The sequence below is a fragment of the Dipteris shenzhenensis genome, chromosome 17 (assembly GCF_047967505.1).
Source record: "Dipteris shenzhenensis isolate YYH24624 ecotype China chromosome 17, Dip_SZ_1.0, whole genome shotgun sequence".
Taxonomy (NCBI): Eukaryota; Viridiplantae; Streptophyta; class Polypodiopsida; order Gleicheniales; family Dipteridaceae; genus Dipteris; species Dipteris shenzhenensis.
The window spans coordinates 22,430,597-22,450,761 of record NC_141612.1 but is presented as its reverse complement, the minus strand read 5'-3'; the positions used below and the strand labels follow the sequence as shown (position 1 = coordinate 22,450,761).

Sequence of the window (20,165 nt, the reverse complement as noted above, 5' to 3'; positions counted from 1 at the left end):
AATACACCAAAAGCTGCTCTTAAGCAGTGTTTTGTGCTAATGCTATGACTAGGCATGCTATAGGTGTATCTCATTTTCTTTTAAATTTGAAGGCTATATGCCTCTTAAAAGTATGGTGCCTCCAAATTTTGTTGCTGCCACTCTTTCTTGTATTGCATGTCTTCTCCTTTAGGCCATCGAGCCTTCAATGACAAAGGAAACAAGAGGTGGTCTTTTGATACGTATTTTCTTGGAACGCTGGATAATGTAGAACATAGTGCAAGAATAGATAACACCAGCATGGACTGTTTTTTTAATCATGTACACGTGTGAGGATTTTTTGATGTTTTTGCTCTAAAAAGAGAGTTTAAAGACAAAAGACCATCATACAGTGATGTCCTTTGAAAAAGGTAAGATCTTCGTAGAGCTGACCTTTAATTCTGACATTGACAATTATTTCCTTATGATGTATATTTTCCTTCAGGAATGTTGGCAGCAACTTGCCAAGGGGTTTGCTTATCAAGACCAGACATTATTAGCTCTCCCGGCATCTATACAGGTTTGTAGCACATAACCTCCATAGTGCTAGTAGTTGTGGTTGTGATAGTCTATTTTGAAGCTCTGTAAGTAGGCATTGTCGTTATGTTACAAATCTGTCATCATCGAGTTCCAAACCTCTGCTAAGCTCTGTATTGCTCCCTTGTCTCAGTCAATCACTCAAATGTTTATGAAAGGAACAAGTATTTTTTAAAGGTGCTGGTCCATGTGTGGCAAGTTCTCAATCATGTACTTTTTGTGATGGGATTGACTACCCTTGTTTGAAACTCCATGTTCTCTGGCTTGCTGTTGAAGATATCCCCTATTCTTAGGTTGTCTTCTAATGACTGCATACATCGATGCCATTTTTGTCAATTGTCAAATACATCATCATTTAATGACATGCATCACTCCCACATGTCTAGGAATTTCATGCCAGCAGATGAATTATTGTTTTGTTGATACAATGGATGAGGAAGTTGTACACACATTCGTGATGATGGGATGTACATATACAATGCATGATAATAATGTACATGCACAAATTTTCACATGTTCAGGAAGACTAGCCATGTTGACATCCAACCGCATAAAACAAGCGAGTACCAATACTCGTGAGCACTGCCCTTAGACAGTTGAGTTGATTTGGGAAGAGAGAGAGAGATGATATTATTGTATTAACGTCCTCGTGAGACCCTTCAGAATCTATGGGACAGTGATCACTATCAACAAGTAGTCATTGTTTACATCCATTGAAAGAAAATAGCATAAATAAAAGCATAAATGTGCTATGCAGTGAGTACTTGTTGTGCTAGCTTGTGTGCTAGACCTTACTTTGTTGCGATATTCTAAAATTTCCCTTATGTAAGTTGCCTAGCTCTTTGACTGGCCACTCCAGTAGGGATTCCAGGTTGATTTGGGAAGGGGGGAGGAGAGAGAGAGAGAGAGAGAGAGAGAGAGAGAGAGAGATCACTGAAAATAGAAAGTGGGGAAACTTGGCCTAAAATAATTGGAGGGACACCTTTTTTCAAAAGTGTTAGAAGAGCACTGCCTGCAGGGCAGTGCTAATAAAAACAATTTCAGAAACTCAATTGTACTCACACTTGCGTTATGCATGTGGAAAGGCCGCATATAAGTAAAGTATTGAAAGGAAGCGGGCATAGCAGAAATTGAATTGAAGGCAGCTCAACCTGAGCATTGAGCTTACCTACCCTAATGCCACCCTTAAGCTCTCCTCCCTCAGCTTCGCTCCTTCCTCTTCCACCCAATTGCTTCTTTCTCCTCTTCCTCCCGCCTCAACCACTTCGTGGACTTCTTCTTGCACCCGCTCCCCTCCCAGCCATTCTTGTTTCTCTCTTTCCCATCTTCCCAACTGGCTGGCCCCACGTACCTGCCAGCACCCATTGGGGCCCCTTCTTCCATTTTCCCTCTATTGTGCCCCTCCTGCAGTTTGTGGTCTAGCCAGGGCTTTCTCGTCAACTCCCTCCCTGCTTAGGCCCAGCTGGGTGTTCCTCTCTGTCCCCTTTTTGCATTTTGTCCCCTTCCAAAGCTTCTCGAGCTGGCCATTGGCAGCTTCAAAATTCTGTTGCAGCCAGGGAGCTGCTTGGTTGCCTTTTTGGCAGCGTATCGGCACTTGGGGGAGCCTGTTCCCACCAGATTATGCCCAGACCTGCCGCTTCCTTTTTATTTTCCCTTCACTTCTCCTAGTTCTCCCCCTTCCCTTTCCCTTCTCTTTGTACCTTCCCCTGCCGTCATTCTTCCCTTTCCCGCCCCCTGTTTTCCCCACTTCCCCTTTGCAAAAATAGGCATCAAGTGGCTTATGGTTTGATTTTAGAAAGGCATCGAAAAGCTGACTAATAGGCGTGGTCAGTTGAGTCCTATGGCAACATCCTTGATTCTCAACACCATCAGGACTTCCCTTTCACTTGAAGACAAACAATACGTGGATTGGGAACTGGTGGGATGCTTTGTAGGTCTCATACCCACACATCACCAAGTTCGTGGTTGGGTGCATGCGAGTTTGGCACTGGAAGGTGACCACATCCAAGAGGTCACTATCTATGGGAGAGGGGTTTTGTCCTCATCTCACCGCATTAGCAACTGCCCACGTCCCGTTACAAACGAACTCTAGTTGATTTGCGCTCGCATTTGGTTTTTCTTTACCCTTGTACTATGGATTCATGGTAGAGGACATAGAAATGAAGCACTTTGTGCTGAGGTTCCAATCATTGTACGTTTCCTAGGCCTACCTACGGAGAATCGGGACGACCTTCTCTCTTTTGGAAGCTATTTTGGACTTGTTTTGGATTTCCCTACTTAAGTTTTTGCAGTACTCTTGGGTGGATGATGAGTATGAAAGGTTCAAGTGGACGTTTAGGGCATGGAGTCCCTTCCTTCAAAGATTTTGTTGGAGAACTTGGGAGGAGGAAACTTACGTGAGAAGGTGGTAGAAGGTTTACTTGGGCAATGCCTTTGTTGCAGAAAGAAAGAAAGAAAGTTTATTAAAAGTCTTTGAAAGATCGAACGGTCTATGAGAGTGAAAGAACTTGATGCAACGAGCTTAAGGGGTGTGGCATCAACACCCATGACGAATACCAAAAAATCCATTTTTATAACGATATCGATACATAAAGAGAAATCTTGGAACTCATGGAGAAAGTGGGGGTTGGCAGCCCTGTGATAGCTATTCGGAACCTGGCAAAGATGTCAAGCCTAAGAGGGGGTTGGCGATGTATGAGGTTGGGGTGGGAATAAAACTTGCGATGGAGCGTTGAGAGCTATCGATATGTGTGGTCCACTGTGGTTTGCCTAGGTATGGCCCTGTAACGAACAAATGCCACTATTACTCCCATTGGCCATGATCTGATGTGTTAAGCATGGAGGGAAGGTTCCCAAGTCTGATCTGTGCCTCAACCAGTTGGTGATTCCGCTGTGTCTCTCGCTTTGGTCCTCATATTTGCTGCTACTTGAGCCCTGCTTTGGTCAGTGTTGTCTGTCTATAAAAGCTCAGTGATCATGCTCTGAGTGGGGTCCGGTTTTACACCCTGATCTGACCTAAGTCGCTAGGCATCTTTTTTTTTTTTTTCAAAAAAGAGACTTCTATTAAGTAAGAAAGAAACCCGCTAGAGCAAGCTCTGTGCAGAAATACACCATGCTAAGCATGTAATAAAAACACCTCAGAGGAATGAGGTAGAAAGAAACCAAGGCTGAGGTTGAAAATGCCATCTCAACCCTGTAGAAGTCTCAGCAAAGAAGGGAGAGTCTCTCCAATCTCTGAGAACTCAGAAAAGTAACTCTCCTGGAGGAGGCTGCTCGAGATGATCCTCGCATGGTCGCCCAAATGGCGATCAAAGTGTGTATCATATCTGTCCAAGTACTGGCCAAGATTTGAGAAGGGTGAACCTGAGAACCCTCCAAAGCCTCAGTGCACCTGGCTCTCCAAATGTGCCATGCTGCAATGCTAGCTAGGATCTCCCATGGAGAGTTGACCGAGGAGTGAGCAGCCCTGAAAAGAGTGGCCGGAACATCCTCTAGAGAGCACGACTCCACAAGGTGTCGTCGGATGTGAAGAGCCCAAGAGGAGTCAAGTCTCTCAAAAAATACCTGGGGCCCTGAAAGAGTAAGCCAAGCCACTGATCCCCAGGTCATATAGAAAGGTAGGCGAACAAAACTGCTGAAAAGTCTTGCAATCCCCTTCCATATGATTCTCGCCTGTCTGCAATCCCATAGGCAGTGCTGTATTGTCTCCAAAGCAGAAAGGCAGCGAGGGCAAGAAGGGTCAGCTCCGAATTTGAATCTCCAATGGTTCACTGCTATCCCACCATGAATAAAAAGCCAAAAGAAGAGAGTGATTTTTCTATTCCGGTGGGATTTCCAGAGCCTTTGCCAAAAAATTCTCTGCAAGTCAGCATAAATCTGAAAGTTCTCCCAATGAGGAGCTCTAGTAGGCTTCCAACCCCTAGAGCTGAGCTGGAATTTCCTGGCATTACTGACCGTGTAACGAAAGAAGGGGATGCCCTTCTCTCGGTGCCCTTCATCTATCCATTCCCATTCCCGAGGGTTACACTGCAAAAACTTAATTGGGACACCTCCATAGAGCCACAGCCTCCATGAGCCAAGGGCGAGGAGAAGCGGGACAGGATCCAAGTACCACTGTGAAAGAGAGCCATGCTCCATGAAGCCCACTATCCTGACTGGCTAAAACGGTACCTCCAACAAGATATCGTCTGTGGATTTGGATAGCCTGCCCCCCGAAGAAACATCAAATACTAAGGCATCCTCATGTGGGTCAAGAAAAGCAATCACCTGTAAAGGAACTCCCAATCTGGAAAATGCCCCCATCCAGGTGGAGCAAGTAATAGGCATGTCATCTGTGTCCACCCAATCCAAGGGCAAGGCTGCATCAATCTGTTGGACTCTCCCTGCACTCCCTCTGAGATTAAGAACCATCTGGGCTTGTTGGTCTGCAGGAAGCTTCCTGAAGGCTTTCCATGCTGCCACTGTAGATGCAGGGCCCTCTCCCATCTTGGCCACTGCATGTAAGGAGAAGCTCCAAGTGGTCTGCCAAGCTCATCCAAAATCCTGTCATTCCACATGATAGGCTGCCTTTCAATCTCTTCACGGGTGGATGGGGGAATCCTGCGAAGAGTACTCCTGAAGCTGGCCCATGCTTTCAGGATAGCAACCATAAGAGGGGAAGAGGGAGACTTGAGGTGGGCTGTGGTGAAAACCCATCTAGTACTGTGTGTCCAATCCTCTCCTGAAGTGGGCGTGCGAGACTATATGCATCTGATAAAAAAATCCTTCCAAGGCTCTTGTCCTTGCATAAGCCCTCTCACAACGAACTTGCAGAGTAAAGCTCTGCACTGTAGATCTGGGTCGATGTATTCAAACCCCCTTCTCTTAGGAAGGATCAAGGTCTCCCAAGCCACCCTGGCTGTAACATCAGTTGTGCCATCTAGACCACTCCATAAAAAGTTTCTTACAGGCCTCTTAAGCTGAGTGATACAATCCCTTGAGTGGCACCAACAAGAGCATACAAACCATGCTGTGGCTAGAAGAACCTGGTTAACCACCACCACCCTGGAGGCCAAGTCAAGTTTGGCTGAGCTCTAGAAAAGGAGCTTTCTTCTTATGCTTTCCAACACCGGAGCAAACTGTTGTGAGGGAGAGATGCCTACCCCAACTTGGCAGCCCAAATATCTGACGGAGAAGCCCCTCTGTACCCAAGTGAAGCCAATATCATTACCCCAATCTGGGGTGTCATCCTCGCAAATCCAAAAACCACTGGATTTATGCCAATTAATGTGTGCACTTGCAGCCGTGCAAAATAAATCCAAGGCTGTCCGAAAGGAAGTGAGTGTCCTGGGGGAGGCATCCAAACAAACAGTCGCGTCATCTGCCAACTCACTATCCAGGAGCTCTTCTTCCCGGCGGATAGGAAGCCTCAGCCCATAAATATCAGCTTGAGATCTAATGTAGATACTCATAGCTTTCGCCACAAACAGAAAAAGAAACGGGGCAAGAGGACATCCTTGGCGGACGGATCTGGAAATCTGAAACCTATCCCCTCTTACCCCCCCAATGAGCAACTGGCTATGGGCTGATTTGTAGAGAGAGGATACTCCTCTAATCCATGCATTTGAAAAACCAAAGCGAGATAGAGTACCCTCTAAGAAATCCCAGTCTACTCTGTCGTAAGCTTTCTCAAAGTCCAAGAGTAGAATGGCCAATCTCTGGCGGCTCTGCATGGCCCATTCTGAGGCCTCCCAAAATGAGAAAATATTATAAAAAATACTTCTGCCATGCACAAACCTTGTCTGCGTGTCATGAATCAAATCTAGAAGAAAAACCTGTAGTCGCAGACTGATGGCTTTCGCCAGAATCTTGTAAAAAGTGCCCAAAAGAGTGATGGGTCTCCATTGAGACACAAGATTCCTATTACCCCCCTTTGGGATGAGATGAATGAGACCATTTGTGAGTGAGTCTGGCATCTCACCAGAGTCCCACACGCCCTGCAGGGCTGATGTAATGTGATCACCAATCTGCTTCCAAAAAGTAATAAAAAAGGAGGGGGTAAGTCCACCTAAACCTGGGCACTTGCCCTTGTGAAGGGCAAGTAATGCAGTCTTGAATTCTGCATTGGTGAAAGGTGCATCCAGAGAAACATACATCTCATCCTTCACCAATACAGGGATACACTGCCAAATAACCTCTCTGGCATCATCAATGGCGTGTGTGCCTGGATTTGCAGTAAGAAGGGATGCAAAAAAATCTGAAGCTACGCGCATGACATCATCAAGATCTGACTGTAACACCCCGTCTGAGTCAACAAGCTGCGAAACACTATCTCTACTATGTCTGGGCCCATGAGTAGAGAAAAAGTGTTTGTTGACCCTGCCACCCATCTGAATCCAAAAGGATTCCTGTGCATGAAAGGCATACTCTGCTCTCTGATCCAACAATGTCTGCAAATGAGCCCTTGCTGCAGCAAGGCGCTCCTGAATCCAAGCATCTGTGGGCCTCTTCTGCTCTTCCCTCTAAAGGGACACTAACTGCTGGCGTATACCAATCTCACATCTGAGAATCTCACGTCTCCTAGAATCAGCGACTGAATGATAATAGTCACTAATTCTGGATAAGGCTGCAGCTACCTGAGATGGATGGACAGCTCCACCCTGTATGTGAGAAACCCAAATCTGTAAAATATCCTCCGTGAGGCTCTCCTCTGCATAAAAAGCATCCGGAATCGTGACACTGGCAGAGTGTCCTCTCCGATGAGGCTCAAGAATCTGCAACACCACTGGAAAATGATCCGAGGTGGAAACCCCAATAGAAATGCATACAGGTCCTCCTCTGTCAAGTGCCCAATCATCTACATAAAATATGTCAATCTGTGCATGAATGGGCATGTGTATTCTCCTGTTCGACCAAGAGTACAGGAGTGACTGTGGCATAATATGAAAGGCATCATCCAACCAAGTGTCTCTGCCACTGAACTGAAAGAGAAAGGCATCCCAGGCTGCCCTCTCCAAAGAATGAATTCCACCCTGTCTGCCTCCCTTTTTGTTTGAAGGCAACTCAACCATGTTGAAGTCGCCACCAATGATCCAGGAATCTGCAATGGGGGCCCAAGAGAGTAACTCCTTCCAAAAGGAGATCCGCTCCCCTCTGTTGTTAGGAGCATAAAGATTGAGAAGACCAATCTTACGCCCTCCAATCAAAATAATGATCCATTGAGCTTTAGAAGGGGAGATAATACCATGACCAGCAACCAAGGGGAGAATAGAAAGAGAGACCGAAATGCAAGTACCTCCCCTTGTGCCCATAACAGGCGACCAGAAGGTATGTCCTGAAAGCAGTTTGCCAGACTTAGAGCAATCACTGGCATCCTGCTTGTGTTCCTGGATAAAAAGGATATCAATAGCACCTCTAGTGACGCCTGGATGAAGCTGGTTCCGGATCTCAGCTGCCTACGGCGACGGTGTGAAACTCCGCCTAGGCCCTGTATGTTCCAGCTGACTATCCTCATCCACAGGAGGATGCTGGATGGAAAGGCTTACCCGACCTAGTAGAGGAGACTAGCTTCCCCTGGGCCGAAACACTCCTGCTGAGGGCAGGAAACTCAACAGGTGAAAGGATCCCCACACCTGCTGAAAGGGAGGCCCTGTCAGAAGGAATCCCAATGACCGGGATCCCTAAGGTGGAGGGCACAAACTTCTCATCATTCATGAAAGTCACCGAATCTGCCAGTGCCGAAAAAGAATTCCTCATAAGCAAGTCTGGCCGAGGAGTGCGAAGAAGACCTGCACTCGTGGAAGATGGAGGAGAAGAACCTGCCAGGCCTCTATCAGCAGAACTGGAGCTGGGGGTTGAGGAGGCCTGTGGGTGGGGTGAAGAGGAATCAGGAGCCCTCATCTGCGCCTACACTTTCTCAATTGTCCTGAGTGTGGCAGGAACAGTCTGCGAGGAAGAAGTATTTGTAGTCCCCTCGTGGTCAGAAACCAAGGGGTCAGAGACCAAAGTGACTGGGGCTGGTGGATCTACAGGCCCCTCCTGATGTGGAACTGTGGTGTCTGGGGCTGCAGCAACATCCACCTCTGGAGTCTGGAAGGCGTCTGTCTGAACAGGATCAAAAGTCTCCTCCTGAGGTAAGGGAGCCGCTCTGATAGCTCTCCATCGTGGTACTAGGGGTGCTGCGGGCATTGGGCGCCCTGCTGCCCCTGGTGGTCTTGGGGTGCGTGAAGCAGGGCGCCCTGTTGCTCTTGGTGGTTCTGGAGTGCGTGGTACAGGGTGCTGGGGAGGTGCAATCGTGGTAGTACATGAAGGAGCCGCACCAGAAGACCTCTTTGGTCTTTTTCTCTTCCTTGGGCAGTCTCTAGCAAAGTGCCCAAGGGTCCTACAAATCCTGCACTGGTCCTATCTACCTGAAATCTTGACTCTCTGTCGAAAGAGAGAGCCGTCTGGACATTGAATCATAATGTGGTCATCTGAGATGTTAGGGTCAAAGACAATGACCATAACACGAGGCACCCCGTCTGCATTGACTGCCTCTGCCAAGGAAGAAGGCATGCCAGGAAGGGAGGGGATCTCCGTGACCACTCCGAATGCGATAGTGGCAAGCAGTCGATGGTAGACCTGAGGAAGACCAAGAAACCTAATGAACAGTGATGTGACTTGCCTGTCCTCCTCGACCGGATCGAAGCCCAAGGTGTAGGGCAAAAGAAAGATCCTCCTCGAACCCAAAGCTAGGGGATTAGCTTTGAGAACAAGGGCTGTGGACTCGTGGGAATCGAAAACCACTTGGAAGAATCCACGTCCCAAAAGTCGAATATCCCTGAGGTGAGGGGCGAGGTCTCCTGGTAACGCCGCCAGCATCCAGTCTCTAGCCTATGATCTAGAAGGGTGTGACCCAAAGATGCGGGCGAAAAGTGATGTGGAGCCCTTTAATTCCACATCTTTCTTGAGCTGCTGCAGCTTGTCTTCTGAAAAAATGACGGTTCTCACGGCCGGTGGAGGTGGACGGAGATTGGTTGAATGGGGATCCATTTGCCAATCGATGTGAAAAGGCTGATTCCTACATTGAAAAAGCTCGTCCGTGAAACTACTGCCTAGGATGCCCTGAACGCGGGCGCAGGAAGAAGGAGAAAGAGAGGGTAGGAGAGAGGGGAAGGGAAGGGAAAGAGAGGGGCGGGAAGAAGGAGAAAGAGAGGGGAGGAGAGAGGGGAGATGGAGGTAGGCTGAGGGGGAGGCGTGGGGAGCTGAGATAGGAAGGAAGGGGGTGGGGAGGGAGAGGGAGGAGGTTTTTTTTTTTTAATAACTCTTTCCGGCCCCCCCCCCCCGGGGGGGTCACCTTGGGGGGGAGAGCAGCCGGGGGGGGGGGGGGGGGGGAGAGCGTGGGGGAGGGAGGGGGGCGGGGGAGGAGAAGGGGGCGGGGGGGCTGGCGGGGGAGAGGGAGGGCGGAGGAGAAGGGGGCAGCGGGGAGGGGGAGAGCAGCGGGGGGGGAGAAAGAAAGAAAGAAAGAAATTTTATTAAAGGTCCACGGAAGGCCATACATGGCCTATGAGAGGGAGGGCAAGGGAGGGGGGCGGGGGGGCTGGCGGGGGAGAGGGAGGGCGGAGGAGAAGGGGGCAGCGGGGAGGGGGGCAGCGGGGGAGGGGAGAGGAGAAAGGGGCAGCGGGGAGGGGGGCAGCCGCAGGGGGGGGGGGGCTGGCGAGGGAGAGGGATGACAGGGGAGGAGAAGGGGGGCAGGGGGGCTGACGGGTGGGGGAGAGGTTGGGCGGGGAGGGAGAGGTAGGGGGTAGCGGGGGGGGAGAGGGAGGGCGGGGAGGAGGAAGGGGAGAGGGAGGGTGAGGGATGAGGGAGAGGGGGCTGGCGAGAGGGGAGGGAGAGGAGGAGCAGCGAGGGGGGGAGAGGGGGGGGCAGTGAGGGAGAGGGAGAGGGAGAAGGGGCTGGCTGAGAGAGGGAGAGGGGGGGGCAGTAGCTCACGGGGAGGAGCAGCAGCTCACAGAGAGAAGGTTTTTGTACCTCATTCGTCGCTAGGCATCTTTGATCTAGGTGGCACAAGAAACTAGATAGGGTCCAAAGCTGTCTCTGAAGAGGCAGTGATAGCGAACTCTGATCTCATAGTATACAAGGCATTTGAAAGCAAAATGCTCTTCCGACTCAATTTCCCGTTGATCACATAAAGTGCGGGTGTGACCCTCTCTGGGTATGCCCTTCGCCCGTCCACTCTCAATGTGAAGTTGATGTGATAGAGCACGGAACTGCCCGATCAATATCCTCTAGGAGTGGGGGAGATGGATGTGTGTGTATCTTGGTGGATGAATAAAGCCCTCTGTTGAAATTTGCAAGTAACAGTCTCTGCAAAACCAAGCTTCACGGGAGCTTGCGTGGTGGCAACCAGGTCCCGAATGTGTGTAGTTGTAAGAGTCCCTCTTGGATGACTTGGTTCACCTCATGATATGTGAGCAGGCGGTCACCTCCCCACCTGTGAGCCCCCCAAATGAGGAGTGCATTGGGGGGGTGAACCATAGGACAATAAAGATGGTCATGGGAGTTCCACATGGGCAGCATATGGGCTTCCGCAGAGAAAGGAAAGTACTTGGCAGAGGGAAGCCACCATGGAGGCCAGATCTGAGTTAGAAGTGCCGACAGAGAACAGCCTGGCTGGTTGCCACTTGGCGAGGCGGGCCAGCAAGAGGCTTAAAACCCTTTGGGGCATTTAGACCTCCCCTTCAGATAGTTGGTAGGGAGGATTCCAGTCGGCCCATTAGGGCTGGCTGTTTGGTGGGGCCTTGAGCCAGATAAAAGGGGCTTTTGGGGCCTCCATAAGGCAGCACTTCACAGAGGAGCCAGCAGATGAGCAGCCTCAATTGGGCCTATGGTTAGGAGGTGAGTTGGGCTGAGGAGCTGCAAACTTAGCTCAGCAAGGGCTGCCCCACCTAGGCTGACTACCCAGGCGGCAAGGTGGAAGATCACTAGATAGAAAGTCTACATAAGCTCAAAGGAGCACACGGGCTCAAAGATCTAGGAGTGCCCACTGCCAGGCAGATAGTAGGAGAGCTTTGGTAAGATCGGGCAACCATAGTTTGGTGGGTCTGTGCATCTCTTTTTGTATTGTGTCCAGTTTTTTAACAGAAATATGTCATTGTGGATTCTATATTTGTCTTGTATGCATTGTTTATCTACTAGCTTGCACACACATCTATGATTGTGAAGTGCGCAGAGCTAGAGGTCAAGCAAACCTTGGACTTGTGATCTCCTAGGTAAGACTATGTGTCCCATACCACATAGCGCGATCTATTCATAGATGTCATTAGGGAATCATAGGCCTAGATGGCCTCCTTCCTAGCTAGGTATTCTTAGGAGGCCCCACTCCCAAGAATGCTCCAAATGATCTGCGGCTCATGTGCGGCTCACACTTATATAGACATAGAGCATCGTAGGTGTCTCGACCCTAAGACTACCCTAACAATTCCAAAGGTACACCTTGTCTTAACTATGCAAGGCTTAGGTCACATGAACCTAGGTTAACATGACCTCCATAACACGAGCCACGTCGCGGGCCTATGGGACAAAGCGCACAGAAAAGCGAACTCATACAAGCCTTAGTGGGCTGAAGCAAAGGGTACACTAGGACCCTTGCTGAGTACTAATCTACGCTAACACAATCATAATCGCTGCAAAAATATCTCGTATTTGCGTCTATTGAGCTGTCTCGTGCTACAGCGGGGGGCACGGTCTCCTTGCTCTCTGGACTCTCTGGCCTATGTCTAGAGTGATCCCTCATCTCTGTCGGTCTCTTCTGAGAAAAACTGTGATAGGTCGGACCTCAATAGAGTGTACTCTGGGGGCTCTCTGTCGCACATGTGGCCTTTGCGTCCCTCTCTCGGCGGTACTGTGCCGGCTGCTCATCAATACTGCTCTCATATCAACTAGCTCCTCTTCCTCCACTCCATTGTGTCCAGGGGCTGACTCAAATGTATAGAAGTCTGTGACGACCCCTGCTGCTCTCTGATCTGTCATAGAAGCGCCTCCCCGTGTTGCCGCATCTCCATCAGATAGAGTTTGATACAGACCTGGTCATGGAAATGGATCAGTTGTTACAAAGGACCGAAGCCATTCCCCTCTACGTAGAGACAATGGTAGCGTCCTCGAATCTCATAGTAGGCTGGGCAAACACAAAGAAAATGCTCCTCTGTCTCAACTGCCCCCATCGTACAGATCTCTAGGTATACCCGCTGCTCTCCCTGCCTCAATCCTCAGCTGATGGGATGAAACCCGCATCTGACCAATGGCAATCCTCAGTGCATGAGATACTCCTCTATCCTCGAGATACTGGGGTCTGATAATGAATCCCTCCTCTGATACTCGCAGGAAGTGGTTGCGATAGAACTGGGTCTTGGTGGGGAGTTCCTGGTCCTCCCCCCAAGTCTGGGATGTGTGAAGTTGAAGGAGGTCTAACTGTATAATACGGTTGATCTCATCTCGCGGGATCAACTCAGGAGTTGCATCCATGCTGTAATGAAAGGGGGGAAGCCTATCCATCTGGATACCGTGCCTGGCAAACCATGTAGATATGCGTGCATGCCATGTGCCTGCCCCGCTCTCTGCGAGTCGTCTGGATGACCCTAGGGCCAATCTCGGAAGTCTCCAATGGGGTAAGTCCCACACCTTGTGGATGAAAGTCACTAACTGAAAGATGGCATCAACCTAGAGAGGTGTCATAGCGAACTCTGCCTGTACTATCTCACGTGGAACTGAGGGCTTACATCGGATCATCCTGGATCCCATCGTCACCTGAAGCCGCTCGAAGCTCCTCCAATCTGTCCTTGGAAGATCGCACCCCCAGAAAGGTGCTACATACATGGCAGTCGGTTGCACTAGTGTGTCGGAAAGCCAGCCCTTCGTTGCTGGATCCTGGAAGTGCACTTGGAAACATTGCTGCTCTAGTCTAGCCAAAGCATTACGCCCTTGTGTGAGTCGTGCCTGGGCTGAATGTTTCATCGTGAAGATGGGTCCTGTGAAGACTGCACCCAGATATGTATATGACTGCACTATCTCCACTAGTTCACCACGATAGGTGAAAGTGAGACATAAATTCTAGGAATTGGTGCCAAAGAGAGCAATACTTGTGCAAGTACCATCCTCTTCCAAGCAAACTTTCCACTACAGCTTTGGAAAAACCCTATTCCTAAACTGTCAAGACCTATAATCTAGAAAACATTCGAATTGATGGGTCATATATGTGGTTTATATCCTCGGTCGTACAAGTTCATTCATGCTCAGAGACTAAATTATCTCTAGTACCCAATTTCTCTTTCAGTTAACGGTTTTCTTTAATACTTAATAAAAGTCTCTTTTTTGCCCAAAAAAAAAAAGTCTCTTTTAGTTTGCTGATATGAAAGATTGGCTCACTGAGACATCATGACGTAGGCTACCTGAGGATACAGTCTTTGAGTCACCTCAGAGGGGTAGCACGCAAGATTCAGCAGATAGATGCAGCCATCCCGGTGGAATGGACAGTTGAGATGCCTATTACTTCCACCACTTGGATCAGTGTCACAAGAAACGTTTCTAGATTTTTACAGGCGTTTCGTCTAGAAATGCCTAAAAATACTATATTTTATAGAAGTTATATATACTTCATAAATAATTGTCTTCAGATTCTCTCTCTCTCTCTCTCTCTCTCAAAAGAGCTCTCAAAACAGCCATTTTTGGCATCTTAGCGGTATTACGATGAGGCCACCTAGTTGGCGCATCGTTGATGATGTATTTTCCTTTCGGATGATTTTGTGTCCCATAGGCCATGTATGGCCTTCCGTGGACCTTTAATAAAATTTCTTTCTTTCTTTCTTTCTCTCTCTCTCTCTCTCTCTCAAAAGAGCTCTCAAATATCCATATTGTGTACACAATGCACACACATATTACACAGTTGAAAGAGTAAAAAGATGCATCACGCAGCCTATAGATTGAGGTTTACAAAGACATAGATCTTCCAGTTTACAAATTACTATTAACTAATTAGTTGCAAGTGCATATGGCTGCTAGCATATGCCATGGCCCATAGTTCAAACAATAAACTGTAGAGGGGTAGACCGTAGAGGAAAGTAGAGGATAGACCGTAGAGAAAAGTAGAGGGTAGACTGTAGAGACTAGAGTAGAGGGTAGAGTAGAGAGTAGAGGAGAGTAGAGGGTAGAGTAGAAGGTAGAGTAGAGGGTAGAGTAGATGGTAGGCACTAGGAGCAAGGCAAGCAATGGAGCGGCGCGGGAGAGGAGCGAAAAAACAAAAACGGCAGCCAAATTGAGAAAGAAACCCGTCGCGGCGGATTTTTTGACAGCCAGACGTTTTGCCCTAACTGCCCGTTTCGGACGTTTCTGAGAAACGTTTCTTCGTGTTTCGGTGCCCCGAAACGGACAGCAGTTCCTCTAGAGGTGATCGCTCTTCGAGATCTCGGGAAAGATGCTCTAGTCTTTGACGTTGGGGATGGAGGTATACTCTCTAGATCCACTGATGATATTCTTCTAGAGGTTGCCTTTCAGCCTGTCAGGATTGCTAGTTTTGTGGACCATGGAGCGGGCTTGCAGTGGTACTTAGACCCTGACCCTCTGCTCTTGGCCCTGGGATCGTGGAGGTTGTGGTTATATGGAGGTGCACCTATCAGGTGCTTGCAGTGGGACCCGAGAGAGTGGGAGTGGATAGATCATGGGCACTGAGAGAGGGGGATTTCCTTTTTTCATGTCACGGTTGGTAATGCCAGGAGATTTCAGCTGAGCAGTAGAGGTTGGATTCCCTGCAGATTTGCGTAGGAATTTCTAAAGGAGGCTTTGGAAATCACTCAGAAATAGAAAGATCACTCTTTTCTTTTGGCTTTCTATTCATGGAGGGATTGCAGTGAACCTGTGGAGATCATGATTTGGGGCTGATCCCACTTGCCCTCGCTGTCATTCTGCAGAGGAGTTAGTGCAACAGTGCCTTTGGGACTGCAATCAAGCGAGAATTGTTTGGAAAGGAGTTGCTCGGATACTCATCATTTTTCATACTTCCCCTTTCTTCATGACTTGGGGCTCGGTCGCATGGTTATCCCTTACTGGGCTCCAGGTGTTTTATGAGGGTGAGCCTTCTTCTTGGGCACTCTCGATCTGCCGGCAAGTGATAGAGCCCTGCTCTCTTCAGGATGTACCACATATTCCTTTTAGAGCTTCACATCTTTCAATGGACACCTCTTGGGAGATTTTGGCTAGCATTTCCTCTTGGCACATTTGGAGAGCCAGATGCACAGAGGCCTTGGATGACACCCAGATACACCCATCACAGGTGTTCACGGGTATTTGGAGTGACACAGTTCACACTTTGATAGCCATATGGGCTAGCATGCAGGGCCCTTCACGGGCAGCCTCTTCTAGGAGGACTGTATTTCTTCGAGTTTGGAGCTCGGAGGTTGCTACCGGATTGAGATGGCACTATCAGCCCCAATCCTTTCTTTTTGGCTCTTGAGCTTTTCATGCATTGCATGGTGTATCCCGTATTCCCGTATGGAGCTCTCTAACGGTTTTCTTTATTGCTTAATAGAAGTCTCTTTTTTGCAAAAAAAAAAAAAAAGACATCATGACGTAAACACAACTTGTAAGCCAATTCATTGATCCATTTAAGGATTAAGAAAGGACCACAAAAGCGCAAAGATATTTTATAGACCTAACCAATTCACATTACTTGAGAATCTTTGGGTCTCAATGAAAACTCAAGGTGATGGCTCTAATTGGCCCTCTCAATCCATCCATTTGATTTAGAATGATCAATAGAATTCATGCTGAGCAAGTGTCAATTTCGTGGACATAGTTCTCCAAAATGCCCAGTAATCTTAGCATCTCTGTCACTAACAATTTCCGTTGGTAAGCCATACAGGCTAAAGAACTTTTCCACAAACATGTGGGCAAGCTGCATGGTTAAAGTATTTTCTCTTATAGGAATGGAACATGACAATTTGGTGAGTCGATTCATGATCACCCAAATGGCATCATGCACACGAGAGGTTCGTGGTAATCCTGTTTTGTTTTCAGCTATCTCTATAGGATGCAATATGCGTCCCCATATCAATCGGAGACTTTCATAACATTCAAACAAGGTACGTTGTCTTGTATCTCTCAACCTTGGTACACAGACCTTACCCTTTTGGAAAAGGAGACCATTCCAAATGGAATACTTTGCTACCAAGATGTGCATTGCCAGCTTGTACCTCATGCCACACATGTTTGAAGAGATCGTCTTCAGTATAAGGCCCGTACGAGAGTCATACAGGTACGAGCAAATCTCTTTGTAGCAAAGTCAATTCACACTAGCAGTTCTCCTCAAGGTATCAGCTACCTTCTTGGTAGATCTTTTTCCATAACAGATCTTGAAGTTGAATTCTTGCACATACTCGGACCGTCGAGCTTTCCTACCTTGAGATGTATTGCAAAAATACTTTGAGAAGAGTTACCCATGTAGATCATAAAAGTAGATAACATCTCCAGTTTTTCAATGCATGAATAATAGTGTAAAAATCTTTTTATGCGTGTTGGCTACTTATATTGTGGTTTGGTGGCTTTTTACTCTCTCAAAAGTTACTGGTCAACCATCCCGGAACAATGTTGTGCCAAAAGCATAGTCATTGCCAGTCCATTTCCACCACGAATGGTTTACTAGGATTCACAATTTGCCGTAAAGGAGCTGATGGCACCTCTTGAAACAGATAGCAAGCTCGGCCGGTACTTATTATATGTCCTTTTATTCCCCTTTTGCTATCTTAGCATAATTCCGGTCTGAAAGAATTCGGTAATCGTTCTTGAAATAGGCCACTCTTATACCTTTATGACTTTCTCAGAGTCAATATAGACACCATCGAAGACAATGACATATCCGAGGTATGTGAGTTTTTGTTTCAAGAATTCACATTTGCTCTCTTTCGTGTAAAGAGCTGCTCTTTGCAAAGTATGGACTGCACTATCTGCAGATGGTGAGACTTTCTGTAAATCAAGACGTCATATAGAAAGACCACGACAAACATACCCAGATATGGGACAAAAAAATTATTTACTGGAATGTGGCTAGTGCGTTAGTGAGTCCAAATGGAAGCACCAAGAACAAATAATGGCCGAATCACTTACGAAATGTGGTCTTATAGACATCTTTATCAAAATTTCTTATCTGATGATAGCCTATTCTCAAATCGCTCTTTGTGAAATACTTAGCTCTGTAGAGCCTATCGATGTGTTTATTCTCGGCAAAGGATACTTATTCTTGTTCGTGCGTCTAATCACACCCTTTGAGTCTACACACAATTGCATAGATGTGTCTTTCTTCTTAGCCTGAAGCACTAGTGCATCCCAAGGTGACTTTCTAGGTTGCACTCGATTAGTCGGAGGTATTACTGAAGCTACTATGCAGTTTCCTCCTCCACGGCCAAACTAGTCCTATAAGACTTCCTGAACATAGGTTGCATGTCGAGCACAAATTTGATCTTATGTTCAACATTCCTATTTAATCCCTCTGGTGTCTGCTATCCTTTCTCCATTTGGAGCCCAAACTAGGGCTTAGTTTCTACAGTTGTGTGTTTGCAAAGAGGATTGAGTGACTTAGATTTGAACTCTCCATATGTGCTTGTATGCTAGCTGAGAATCAATGATTATTTGTCTGTTATGGATGTATAATATGAATTACAAATCCCTAACCATGTGTCAATTTTTCTTTGTAAGTATTCTGCTATTGCCTTTTATTCCTAACAGTTTTTTTTTGGTATACCAAGTCATCTTTTGGGTTTTTTTGTTGTAGAGAGGACTGTCGGAAGTATTGTGTCGATCAGCTATTGGTACTGGTACAAGCTCTGGAGATGGTTCGAATCAGTGAGTGTCTTTGCATCTTGGACTTCTCAAAAGTTGGATCTTACATAAACTTGTCTGCTTGGAAGATTTTTAGTAAAGGCTTATATGAAAACCTACTCTATTCTGCTTATCTCATCAGGTTTGTAAAGGATCTCTTCACTCCCATTATTGCAAAGCTTCTCGATCTCTCAGGCAGAAATGATTTGCATGTTTTTGCTCAAAAGCCTGACATCATTCTTTTGGTGAGGATAACTCTGTTGGAAGCATTTGTCGGTACATAGGCTGTGATATTTCTATGTTCAGACTACAAAATGAAATCTGTGTGCTGATCTAGGTTTCTAGCTTGATAGAAAGATTACGTGGTGCTGCAAGGGCCACCATGCCACGAAGTCAAAAGGCAATATTTGAAATTGGTACTGCGGTGATGGAGCCTGTATTGATATTGCTAGAGACATATAAGAATCAGGTATTATGTTCTCTCCTAGGTTCTTTCTGTTCACAACTACATACTAGTACTGAGCTGACTAAATTTTCATTTAGAAGCACTGCTTTTCTGGCTGCTGAGGACCATTTCTAAGGCTGGATAGTACTTTGCAGTCGTCTGTGGTATATGTTCTTTTGAAGTATGTTGTAGACTGGGTTGATGGACAAGTTGCTTTTCTGGAACCAAAAGAGACCGCTGTTTTGTTCAGCTTTTGTGTGCGACTTCTTCAAATATATTCGGCACATAACATTGGAAAGGTAAATATTGCTCGCTGAAATCTGGTGGTATTGTCACAATTTATAGCAGATAGATTGCATGGAGATTGGCTTCATCTAGACTTCTCCCTTTTCCATCTGCATGACTGTATAATGAATTTACAACATACATTTGTATACCATATGTGATTTGATTTCAACCCCAGGAATTGTATGAATTAACAGTCACATCCTCCTCTCACTCGCTTGTTTGTTTAAACAATCAGGACTGTCAGGCCCAGCTTTGGTGCAGCATGACCTGCAGGAGGCTGCAGTACAGCAGCTCCTTTGTTATGAAAAGACCCTATAGTGAGGCTGGTCTGACCCCCCTCCTTCTGGGCTGATTGGGCCCCCTGTTCAAGCCAACCAGTAGCCAGATTTGGTTAAACGCATCTGGTTGGCCCATCTGCCACTACCAACCCCATATGGGGTCCTGCAGACAGCCCAATATGGCTGACCTGTTTGGCCGACCCTAAGGTGGGCTATGTTAGCCCTTGCCCTTTACTGGGCAAGCTGCCCCTGACATGGGCTCATATCCCATGCCATGTGGCGTCAGATCCAGCCCACGTGGCTGCTCATGCGGATCATCTTTCGTTCTCTTCATGCCCCTCTATATGCTGCACATATGGTAGCCATACGTGCTGTCCACATGGCAGCCATGTTGCTGCCCATGTGGCAGCTCTGGAGTCATAGATTAGTGCCATGTGATGCCTCACTCATGTGCCCGCATAGCACCTCTGAAACCCATGCTTCTACCAAAGTGTCAAGCTCTTGATTCCTCCTGATATGGGGGCTCAATAGTGGGGCATGGACCCTACTACTACAACAATGGACTCCATTCAAGCACATGGGCTGCCGGTCCTTCTAGAACAAAATTTCTATTTATTTCCTTCTCTTTGGCCTCTCACATCATGGAGGTTGCACATTGGCACTTAGTCTACATGGACCTTTGCACCTTCAAATTATCTGCATCAAATTTCTCCTTATTTTAGAGTAGTGGGATAGGTGCGTTATAGGGCTGCCGGATTCAGGAAGGGGGAATGTGAGCC

The 20,165-nt window shown here is 47.3% G+C and overlaps 1 protein-coding gene across 4 annotated transcripts in view; it reads left to right on the top strand.

Moving 5' to 3' along the window:
- Positions 1-20,165, top strand: part of LOC147891859 (uncharacterized) — a 174,778-nt gene that overhangs the window by 110,253 nt on the left and 44,360 nt on the right. For all 4 annotated transcript variants that reach the window (XM_087387867.1, XM_087387868.1, XM_087387866.1 and 1 more), the window contains 5 exons: positions 464-538; positions 18,329-18,399; positions 18,518-18,620; positions 18,713-18,844; positions 18,976-19,119. In XM_087387867.1, the coding sequence (XP_087243993.1) occupies positions 464-538; positions 18,329-18,399; positions 18,518-18,620; positions 18,713-18,844; positions 18,976-19,119 (525 nt within the window). The remainder of the gene's footprint in view (positions 1-463; positions 539-18,328; positions 18,400-18,517; positions 18,621-18,712; positions 18,845-18,975; positions 19,120-20,165) is intronic.